Consider the following 11,391-nt stretch of genomic DNA (forward strand, 5'->3'; position numbering starts at 1 on the left):
CAAAAACAAACAAACAAAAAAGATACTAACTATATGGAACATAAAATCAGACCTTTACAAAAGTAGGAAACAATATGGACGCTTCACGATATTGAAATAATCAGAGGCTCAACAAAGCTCACAGTAGTAGCATCTGCTGATTCATAACTAAACTTTTTGGTAGAGTTGACTCAGGAGGGGAAGGATGACACAGTAAGTAGCGGAAATGAAAAGAAAAAGAGAACACATGAGCTTCATGTTTGAAAGAACGGAGTGCTGATGGCACACACCTTCATGCTAGCACTCTGGAGGCAGAGGCCAGCCTGATCTACACAGTGAGTTCCAGACCAAACAGGGACATCCAGTGAGATTCTATCTTTAAAGAAAGGAAAGAGAAAGGACATGAAATGCATACTAACCTGGAAAAACGACTCAGGAGCCCAAATAGTATATATAGTTATTAAATAACTTGAACTAGTAGTTAATATTATGCCTACAAAGAGCACACAGTGGTGCATTCCTTTAGTCTCAGCACTCGGGAGGCAGAGGCAGCCTGGTCTACATAGTGAGTTCCAGGGCAGCAAAGCTACCTAACAGACCCTGTCTTGAAACAAAACAAAACAAAACAAATTATGTCCACAAAGAAACATAAGGCTCAGATGGCTTTATAGGTGAGTTTTTATCAAACATTCAAGAACAGTTCATTTCTATATGATGTAAACTCTTCCATAAAGTAAGACAAGAGGCAACAGTCCCCAGCTCAGAGGGTACACAGACCAAAAGGACCATCCAGGACCATCTTAGAAACCTCTTTAGAAATCTTACTAAAAACAAAGGCACTCATATACAAGAATGTTCATAGCAGCATTGTGTATAATAACAGAAGCCTGCCGACAGCCCAAGTGTTACTCAGTAGGTGAGTGGCTAAGTTGCTTGATGGGGTATTATACAGATGCAGAGGAACAAGTCATAGCAATCACAACAGAGGAGTCGGAGAAACAATGGGTAAGTGCAAAAAAGCAAACCTCAAGCAACACAGGACAACATTTTTGTAAAGCTAAAAATACAAGCAATACAAAATTATACATTCCTAAAGAATATATACACACATGGCCAAGATATATAAACAAATGATTAATGACCATAAAATTAAAGACAGTGGTTACCTCTAGGAAGAGGCCGGGCAAGGGGGAAAAAACTAATACTTTCAATGTATAAATTGAATGATGGGTCATAGGTATTCATTGCATTTCATAATTTATAGTACATATTTCTTTATAGATATAAAAGATTACTTATAATTAAAAAAAAACTGTTCTCATGGAAATAAATGGACAAATGGGTGGTATCTCCCTGAAAGAAAATCTATTTCTTGGGAATAAAACCAAGATTCCCTGACAAGAAGCTATCCTGTGGGGAGGACGGAGTAGGTCCTTGATTAACATGGGCTAGTTTCCTGCTGTTCCCAAGGATACATCTGGAGTGTCTGCATCCTTCCTGCTGGTGCTCCCAGACTCGCAGCATCTGTTAATCCAGCCTAAGCCCACAGTCCTGGCTAGGTCCTGACACGTGTGACAAGTGCATGACATCTGGTGGATGCAGAATGAATGTAATGTAATGAAATGACTTGGTGGGGGGGGGGCATTCATATCCTCTGAGAAGGTGGCACTAGATTGGGAGGTAGGAAACATGGCTGCGGAGAAAGTTTAAGATTCAGACCCTAAAAGGAGCTTGTTCTGGGAGACAGAGGTGCGAAAGCTGTCCTGTAAGAATTAAGAGACTAAAGAGAATGGCTTCCTTCTCTGTCCTTCTGAGGCTACAATGAGATAAGAGAGGGAGACGCACGGAGGGTTCCGGGGACAGGCAGCAGCAGTCCAGCTCATCCCAGCCTAGCAAGCTAAACCGCACCCAGCAGTCATGAGCTGCTCCCCAGCAACAATTCCATCCTCCACCCAAGTCTCCATCTGGGGAACCTGGGACTGTGAGAAGGCGGACTCCACCCTTTTCCAAAGGTGGTCCACGATGTGTAGAGACACATTTGCATAAACATCTTCCTGGCCACACTAGCTGGCCAAGGGTGGAAGTGACCTGGGCTGGTTAATCATGGTAAATCTTTGGGCTTTTGCTAGGATTCCTGTCACAATGATAGATACCCTTTCTTTCTGCTTAGATATAATGGTCAAACAGAAGCCTGGGAGTGTTGGCGGCTGTGAAGTGGTCCAAACTAAGGATGGTTTTACATTATGTGAAGCAGAACAGAGTGCAATCAGATCAAGCCTCACCTGCAGCCAGGACTGCCTCTTGATTCTGCAACTTCAGCTGATAAACTGCTTTTATCTTTAATGAGTTTTGAGTTAAGTTCCCTATGATTAGAAGTCAGAATATCCCTAACCTACTTACCCTATCTCCTAGGAGAGCACAGGGATATAGGTGGGAAGTCATTACAGATTTGCTGTTTGTATTAAAGCCATGGTACTGAGCTAGAAAGGCCTGAAGCAGCCACGAGGCACAAAGCAAGCCAGGCCTCTGGGTTCCCTGGGGGGAAGACTAGCTGGATGAGAGCAGGCTCAGTGAAGGGCCTCTGCCAGGCAGCAGGCAGAGCTCACATGAACATGGCCACTCTTCCCCCACAGACCTGTCTGTCTATCATGGGGGTGAGGCTTTGGGGTCTTTATGCTCATGGGTTAGGGAACTTTGAAGTACACGACCCTTTAACCCTTTGTTGCCCTGTGTTGCAGCATCAGCCTCTCCCTTTACCAACTGAAGAGCCTCTTTTTGAATTCTGCCCTTGATAACACTCACTTTTGAAGTGACAGGAGGAATTTTATCTTCTGCTTCTTTGGCTTCCTGGGAACTCAAGCTCCTTTCTCCTTTGGAAACAGCACCATCTTGCTGACCTTGCACAAGCACCGTTTCCCGCTCAGCCTCACCCACTGGCCCTGGTCTTTCTGGTCTCCCAATGAAGTTGTTTTCTCTTTTTGAGCCCCATGTCTCCCAGAGTAACCTTGGGGATCGGGGAGAGTTCACAATAGCTGCAGACTTCTCAGGAGTAGTGTTTCTTTCCCCACTCCCTCCTGGCTTCTTTCGAGGGCGTCCTCGCTTCCTTTTTGCTTCACTTACTGTATCCTGTGTTTCGTGCTTCATTTCTTTAACTGGTGGGTCCTGCCCACTGGCCTCACTCAGAGGCACTTCAGCTGTCCTTTTGATACCCTTGTCATGAGGTCTTGGATCACTACTTATGCCTACCTCCCTGTTCTCTGCACCTCGAGGCAGAATGGGTGCTCTAGGTGGAACTCGCCCAGGCCCAAGCCCTAGGCCAGCCCCAAGCCCAGCTCCAAGCCCGGGTCCTGGTCCAGCTCCAAGCCCAGGCCCTAACCCAGGCCCAAGCCCAGGCCCTGGCCCAAACCTAGGCCCAAGGCCAGGCCCAGGCCCAGCCCCTGACAAAGTAGGAACAGGTGGTAAGATCATGTTGATGATGGGCACAGCTGTCTGGGGCCCTCCAACCCTAGTGGGTAGAGGCAGTGTAGCTACTTTCAGAGTGCCTGAAATGGGTGTGATAAGTGATCGTGGTGCTCTTGGAAGCAGCACAGGCAGTCGGGCCACAAGAGCATTAACTTGCGGCTTACTGGCTGCTGGAACTGAGCTGTCAATTACACTCTTCTTCCGTTCTGCACGCCCTGGAAGGTCTGTCCCAGCTCGGGCTTCTTGCTCTTTAGGAGGCTAAAATGCAAACAGAGCCACAGTAAGGTATAAAGACTATAAATTCAGAGGCTGGAGAAATGGCTCAGGGGTTAGGAGAATTTGTTGTTCCTGCAGAGGATCCCAGCACCCATATGGCAGCTGGCTCACAATAGTAACTCTAGTCCCAGGGGATCTAAAGGCTTCTCCCCTTGGACACCAGGCATACATGGTCCACATACATGCACACAGGCAAAACGTTCATCCACGGAAAATAAATCTAAAAAAAACTAATAAAATAAAAAAGAAGACTGAGCACAGGAAGAAAGGGAGAAGTGAAGATGTAGGAGGGTCACTGCCAGGAGGGTCCATTAAGACCCCCAGCCCTGGGCACCAGAGACCTTACCTGGGCCGGTCTCTCTGGTTTCTTGGGGCCTCCCCCTTCCAGGTTTTCTACGACATTCTTGGACTTACATGATGACCGTTCTCGAGGGGCTCTTTCATCCTCTTCTGCAGAGGGACCAGAAATGATAATAAAGTAAGGGTGAGGAGGGAGCCAGGGAAGAGAGTGACATGAGTTTTTTACCTGTCTAACTGTCAGATAAAAAACAGGCACGGTGGTGTGCTTGTCTATCCTCAATCCCAGTACTGGGGAGCTGACGACAGGGAAATCCCTGGTGATCTGGCCTGCTATCCTAGTCTCAGGTCCCAGTGAGGATCCTGAGGAGTGACAGTAGTGGATAGCCTCTGGCCTGCACACCTGTCCATCCACACAGAAAGGATCACTAGGAACAGAAAGCAATCAAAGGTGTGTCTGCCCTTGTATTCTGGAAGGCCTAGAGAACCAACCGTGACAGACTCAGCATGTGGTGTTGGGAGGCTCAGGTGGGAGGACTGCTTGAGCCCAGGAGTTACAGTCTATCCTGGGCAACATAGTGAGACCCTGTGTACATCTCCAGAAAGAAAAACTAAAGAAAACTAATAGAGCAGGTCACCCACCAGCAAGACCCCCGGCCTTAAGCACGTGAGCATGTGCCGACCGGGCAGAGATGAGATGCTGCTGCAGGAGGTAGCGGGCGACCTGAACGATGGAACTGAAGGACCGCTTCAGGATCCGCTCTGCCCAGTCACAAGTCAGGGCGCAGGCTGCTTCTACCAGTTCATCCCGAGGTGCTGGGCTTACTTCTGGGCCCATTTCTGGCTGGAGTAGAGAGAAACATGCTCATTCAGATTATGAACTAAAGTATTTGTCTCTCGACTCTACTACTGACTAAAGCAGAGACCAGACTGAGGACAGCAGTAGCTTGCAGTCCTATCCATTTGAGACTCAGAAACTCCAATTCTCTTTCTCCCATGCTTCCCCGACAGGGAAGGCAGAAGGGCCCTCAGAAGCAATGTCTGAGTGACTCTGGTTTTCCCAGCCGTTAAAACAAGTCCTAAAAGCCTCTGTCTTTTACCTGGAATGGAAAATGAGCATTGGAAGGTCATACTTACACTTTCAGATCCCTTCAAGTCTAGTCCAGGCAATGGTGGCATCGATACCAAGGTCTTCCTTCGAATGCCACTGTAGCAATATCTGATCCACGTTAAGGAACAGCCAAAAGTTAAGTCCTGTAGGCAGGTCAGGCTGCTTGTATATGGTTCCTTTCCTGCCCAGGTCCTCCAGTCCTAATCTCTGGGTCAAGGATACTTGGACTGGCCCCGGCCACCGAGTCTTCGGGCCTTGATGTCAGGGAAGATCTCTCTAATGATTTTACCGAAGTTGGCTGTGCTGAGCGGGCGGCAACAGGCGAGGCTCTCGCAGTACTTTCTGAGTGAGCAGAAGGGAGAGTGACAAGGTATTCAGAGAGGGCAACTGGTGGATTCAAGGGGCACACTCCAGCAAGTTGCGCCTTCTGTACGCACCGATAGGCATCATAGACGCTCTGCTTTGGCAGGCAGGTGTCCATGTGCTCTTCCAGGTGATTGCGGATCCACCTATAGGCATACATATACTCCTCATTGCTGAGCAGACTTGGCTCTGAGCTGTAAGACAAGCCAAAGGGGCAAGCATGGCTTTGATGGTGCCAGATCGAATCAGTTTGTCCCAGGTCCACCTTTCCCTGATAAATCGAGCAAAAGGCCTCACTTCTTGATAAAGGTTCTGAGCTATGCATCTCCTACTTCTTCTTTATAACTTTTTAAAAAAGATTCTCATTTGTTATGAGTGTTGTGCCTGCATATGTGCATGTGCACGACACGGAGGTCAGAGAGTGGTGTCGGATTTCCAGAAACTGAGAGTTATGGATGGTTGTGAGCCACCATGTGGGTACTGGGAACACAACCCGGGTCCTCTGCCAAGGGCAGCCAGTGTGCTTAACCCCTGAGCCATCCCTCCAGCCTCCTCATCCTCATCTCCTACTTTTTGACTCAATACAGCGAGACTCAAAATCAGAACCTGTGACATATAAACACTACCACCAAAGTACCTCTTCTCGCCAACGCTGGGCCCCGATGGGAGCTGAAGGTAGAGGTATAGCTTGTCATTGTCCGAGAATTTCTGTACTTCTTGCTGAGGCAGAAGGGAACAGAGGTGGAGAAATGAAGCCACGGGTCCAGTGAATGATCTTCTGAGCTCGACCATACCAGCTGACTCCATGTCAGGTTGTCAGGGTGAAAGGGGACCTAAGAAATGACTTGAGGTTGGGTGCTCACTGTGCTGGCAACCTTATGGGCTTGTCATGGAGAGAATGGGAGAAAGGGCAAGGGACTGGGTCTGACTTCATCTCCTACATAGGTCACAGAAGGATAAAGAATGATCCTCACACGTGGACAGCACCGCCTCGCCCCCATGAACCGTTATTCTCTCACATCAACATCACCCTTACCCTTCGGTGATGGCACCTGTATTGTCCCTTCCCAGCATGCTTACCAGAATTCCCTCTACTTTGTTCTGCACGGCCTTGCTGTGGAGAAGAAGAGAAAGCTGGAGGTCACAAGGTTTCCCCATCCCTTTGTCTGACTGCTAGAGACAGAAAAAGGACCAAACAGCTACAGACCACAGACCTCAGCCTGCTCTGAAAGACTTGCCTGAGGGAGGAGTGCAGGGTAACAAGGATCTACAGCTGGGTCTGGAACAGGGTTTGGAGACAGAGACAGTTACTTACGAAATGGTACCTCGGAGCCTTTGGAGAAGGGTGGTAGGTTCCCCAGCGTCAGCACCAGCTTGGGGCCTTGCCCCAGTCTTGGGGCTCTTAGCATCAGGTTTCTCTTCTGCCATCCCAGCATGAGGGCTACAGCTGAGAGGAGATCAACGAGGATTTAACTACCCTTTCTCCTAGAGACCTCCAAGGCAATCCTCCTGTCTCTACCCAGAAACACAAACAGAAGCAAAGCTTCCTCCAGTGGTTTTCCTCGCCACTTGCCTTCTCTAAAATTAGAATTATTCCGTTACTTTATCAGGCCCTTGTATACCCAAAGAGATCTCTGACATCTCCATTCTATATGTCCCACCTTTTGAAGTCTCCCAAATCTGGAAAACTGTTATGGGAAGGGATGGGGTGGAGAAATCCACGTTAAAAGAAATCTTACAATTTCTTCCAGTGCTGCAACACCACCCCCCAGCTCCCCCCTCCTCCCCAAACACCTATAACGACAAGCCAAAGTTCTCCGGTCTTCTAATAGACTCCTCGCCATTGATTTTGCCTGGAAGGTCGGAAAGGGATACAAACATACTCGGCCTTTCCAGGTTTGAAAAAAACTGGGCCCAAGTTCTCATTACTGAGTCTCGCCACGGCTTCCCCCGCTGCCCCCCTCGCCGCGGCGCGGACCCTACGTCATCCCACGACATCCCACTCCAAAGCGTCCCCACTCCCCTCGGGCCCCTCCACCCCAACCCCAGGTGCTGGCCCCGCAGGGGCTAGGTCTCCGAACTCAGGGGGCTGGGCGCAGGAAACCCTGCGGGGAACAGGGTCCCAGATTCGGGCACGTGCGCAGGGGCAAGGAGCTGGTCCTGCTAGCTCCCGAGTGCTGTTGCCCCTCCTACCTCGGAACCGTCGCCTTCCAGCACGGACATTAGATAGGGGAGAGAGAAAGAGAAACTACCCTGTGGCTACCTCAGCTCCTGCCCAGCCCCACGGTGCCCGGCCGGCGGGCTCGTGCGTTGCTTTTATTTTTCCTTTTTCTGAATGGTTGTGCCAGCCGCGATCTGCCTGGATACACTCACGGCCTGCTCTGTGATTGGCCGTTGCTGCCTCCAAGACGAAGGCAGTGAAAGTCTGCCTGGTAACAGAATATGATTGGTCGAGAGGGGAGGGAAAATCCAAAGTTAGTCTTATTTGAGTCAAGAGGGGGAAGTCCAGGTTGGTTTCGGTTAAAACTGGGGTCGGTTAGGTCTGCGGGCCCGGAAAGAGTTCTGTTCTTAAAGGGACCGCAGGATGAGAGCCCGGGCGCTTGGCTGCTTCTGGAGCATCTGGTCTTTTGCCCTGTGATCCTGTGCGTTGTAAGATCAGCAAGAAGAAGATAAGGGATCGACCGCGGGCTTTACTTGGGAATATCTACGTAGATGCCCTCTAGGATCCAAGAACCACAGACGGGAGTTACAGGGAAAGTGATTGGCTAGTTGTAGCTGGGGAATAAGGTGAGTTAAAAATGTAAAAAGGTTTGATTAAAAAAAAAAAAAGCCAAACAACTCCATTACTGGGGCGTCGATAAGGACGTGGAGAGCAAGAATCTATAAAACCAAGTTACTTTGGTTGTGAGAACCAAATTTCTTAGGTTTCAGGAACTCTGTTTAAACAAAATTGGGGAGCTTTACAAAATGGAATGGCCACAGATAGCTACCATGTTTGATTGTTGCCTTTGGTTGTCAGAGCTGTCCGAAATAATCAGTAGGTGATGTTTTTACATTTTTGCTAGAAAATGATGTCTACTGATGGAAATTCGTTTTAAAGTCCTGTAACTTAAAAAAAAAAAAACAAAAAACCAAGTTGAACCATTAGTCCTTCCCTCTTTGCTTACCCATCCATGTGGCTAACAGCCTCTAGGATTGCAGGCTTCCCCTCATTCCACAAAGAATCTGCAAATCCTTAGCAGCTATACCACATTAAGAGAAAATGGTTTTTTCTCTGTTGTTAGCTGTGGTATCGCCATTTTATAAAGTGCCTCCGTTTTAGTTAAGCCACGACAAACTCCCCCAGAACCAAAGCTAATGCCAACTCTTTTTCCAGATTCCTTCTCACCCCACCCCTCCTACCCTAGTAAACCACAAGAGATGTTTATTGGTTGCTTGACCCTGTCTGCCTGGCTACCCATAGCAACTGCTGACACAAAAGGAAATGGTATGGCCCTTCCACTTTAGACACTTGGCCCCACCCCCTCTGCAGGTATGCTCTAGAATAAAGCCTGTCTGTTGAGCCTCTCTAGTCCTTTTCTCCTTGCCCACCTTTGCCTGTTCATGTTTCCGTTTCCTGGGTGTACTTCATCTCCTTCCTAGGGGGGCACACTCCTGGAGTTCCCTGCTTGGTGAACACTGGAATTTTGGTCAAGTGGAGGAAAAAGGAATTTAGTCCTGTGATAACTTTTCCCTTCAGGTGCTTAACCCTCTTTGTTAAGATTTGTTGAAATCATGATGAAAAATGCACGGGCAAGCTTTTGTACCTCTCTCAAGTGTTCGTGGTCCCTGGGTCAATAGTCTTGTCACGGCAGAGATGTGACACCCAAGTCATATTTCCAGTTCTGACTGGTGTGCTTTTGTAAAGGAGGGGGAAAGATGGAGGTGCTCGTGGTCTGTCTCCACACCCGGACTGAGACCCCCATTTCCCCTACTGTGGGAAGTGGACATGAATCTTTTCTTTGGAAGAGGTAATGAGTTCAAACAAGTTCTCTTTAAAGGAATTGGTAAAGAAAGATGCCATTGGGCAGACACCCTCCAGTCAGTCTTTTCCTAGAGATAATATGCTCAAGGTTGCTCTCTGAGTTAAAGTCATTTCCTGTGCTAAGAGTCACACTTTGCTAATACTGTGCTACTTGAGGGTACCCAACCAAGACCATGAGGCAGCCTTCTGACCACGCAGAACGAGGCACAGGACCTCTAGGTTGGCAGCCTGGGCTGTATAAGCAAGGGACCCAAAGTTGGGTAGGGAGTAAGCCAGGAAGCACCTCTCCTCTGTGGTTCCTGCCTCTGCTCCTGCTGGAGCTTGAAGTGGAAACTTTTAGGGGTTCTTTGGAAAGTCAGTTGTGTTGGATGGTGTTTTGCTGGGGCAAACACGTGGAGTGTTTTCTTGAAGTGGACACAGGTGAAGACTAAGAAAAACTTGTGAAGGAACGTTTCACTGAAGCAGGCACAAGAGAAAGAGAGAGGACGTTCTGCTAAAGTGAGCACATGAAAGGACACGTGATGAAGGATTCTTTGCTAACAACATGCATGTATTGGTCTGCCTTACATTGTCCATTTGAGCTCCATTTGTCTGGATTCCGGGGGCTCAGGCTGATTGGATGCACGTGCTGAGGCAAGGCACGGGGAGGACACGTGATGTTTGGAGGGCATAAATAGGACTCCAGAGAGTGATGGAGACAGAGCTTGGCTGGCTGGTACAGCTAGCTGTGCAATGCTTGTGGGTTTCGCATCTTCAATGATCTTTGCTTCCCTGAGAAGCACAGGCAAGAACTTCTTCTGGTGTTCCTCCTGGTTCCTCTTGCTGACTCCAGCCAAGGCTGAGACCTGACTGTCTCTGATTGGTCGAGTCACCCAGCTCTACCAAATTGGATTGCTGGTGTATTCATGAAGTGTTTGCAAGTGTACTGAGCTGCCGCTGCCTCCTAACCTGTGAACCGAACTGCTGATTTCCAGAGGACACGACTGGAGTTGCTCCTAAGAACCTTTTTAAAACAGATCCACTCCCACCCCCACCCCCCATTCTTTCTCTTCCACTACCTCTGGTGAGTGGTAGGCTAAAAGGAAGGGTAAAGCATTTAAGAACCATCATTAAAATTAGGATTTGAAAAAACTCAAAGTTACAGAAGCACCTGCCCTGACTTCCCTCAGTGATAGATAGTTGCCTAGAGGTGAAAGATGAAATAAATGTTTTTCCTCTCCCGGTGCCTTAGGTCAGACTGTTCTATCACTGCAGCAGCAAACAAGCTAGAACATGGGGTTGTTTTCTTGAGACTCCAGGCCCATTTTAAACACAACCACTAGCATCTGTTGGTCCTGGGGAAACCAAGAATTGTGGAATTTGGGGGAGCAGGGAGATGAGGCTGTACTAGGAAGGCTTTCTAGTCATATAGAGAATGCATTTCTAGTCATATAGAGAATGCATTTCTAGTCATATAGAGAATGCATTTCTAGTCATATAGAGAATGTATTTCTAGTCATATAGAGAATGTATTTCTTTGGTTTTTCACTCTGCCTTCCAGTGTTCTTAGTTTTGGGGTGGGTGGAGGCTAGACATTTTACTAAGCTTAGTGGATACATTTTGAGAAGTTTATTAGTCCAGAGATCAGATAGAAAGTTAAGGCAATTGGCCTAAGGGCCTAAGCTCAAGAGAATTTTGGTGACACAATTTTCACAACTGTGATTTTTGTTTGTCTTTTTCTTTCTTTTCAAATACATTGTTTCACTCCAGTCAGGTTTGACTTCATAATCACCATGTACCCATGTTCATCCTGAACTCATTGCAATCCTCCTACCATAGTCTTCTGGGTGTTGGGCTTATAGGCCATGAGTCCCCATGCTCCAGAACTGACTAGAATTCT

General features: G+C 48.0%; 1 protein-coding gene across 6 annotated transcripts; it reads right to left on the reverse strand.

The window, feature by feature from the left end:
- Positions 1-634: 634 nt before the first annotated feature.
- On the reverse strand, positions 635-7,814 carry Rfx5 (regulatory factor X5). Of its 6 annotated transcripts, none has more exons than XM_021159045.3 (10): positions 7,741-7,814; positions 6,804-6,935; positions 6,569-6,602; positions 6,126-6,208; positions 5,563-5,682; positions 5,348-5,467; positions 5,152-5,233; positions 4,657-4,858; positions 4,064-4,167; positions 635-3,699 (listed from the first exon to the last, which is right to left on the reverse strand). In XM_021159045.3, exons 2-10 carry the CDS (start codon positions 6,914-6,916, stop codon positions 2,626-2,628), a joined length of 1,932 nt encoding a protein of 643 aa, XP_021014704.1. In that variant the 5' UTR covers positions 6,917-6,935; positions 7,741-7,814; the 3' UTR covers positions 635-2,625. The 6 variants fall into 6 exon arrangements, with proteins under 6 accessions (XP_021014704.1, XP_029331370.1, XP_029331371.1 ...); XM_029475510.2 differs by having other exon boundaries at positions 7,682-7,814; XM_029475511.2 differs by having other exon boundaries at positions 7,752-7,802.
- Between the last annotated feature and the right edge of the window lie 3,577 nt (positions 7,815-11,391).

Source organism: Mus caroli, unplaced genomic scaffold, assembly GCF_978045245.1.
Source record: "Mus caroli unplaced genomic scaffold, Mus_caroli_1 scaffold_3, whole genome shotgun sequence".
Classification (NCBI taxonomy): Eukaryota; Metazoa; Chordata; class Mammalia; order Rodentia; family Muridae; genus Mus; species Mus caroli.

Bases quoted from the DNA above. Each gene is read 5' to 3' on its own strand.
- Rfx5 (XM_021159045.3), bottom strand. From the start codon at position 6,916: ATGGCAGAAGAGAAACCTGATGCTAAGAGCCCCAAGACTGGGGCAAGG. The intron at 5,468-5,562 runs GTGCGTACAGAA...CTGCTCACTCAG, and splicing joins AGCGTCTATGATGCCTATCG to AAAGTACTGCGAGAGCCTCG. The intron at 5,234-5,347 runs GTATCCTTGACC...AACGTGGATCAG, and splicing joins GGTGGCCGGGGCCAGTCCAA to ATATTGCTACAGTGGCATTC.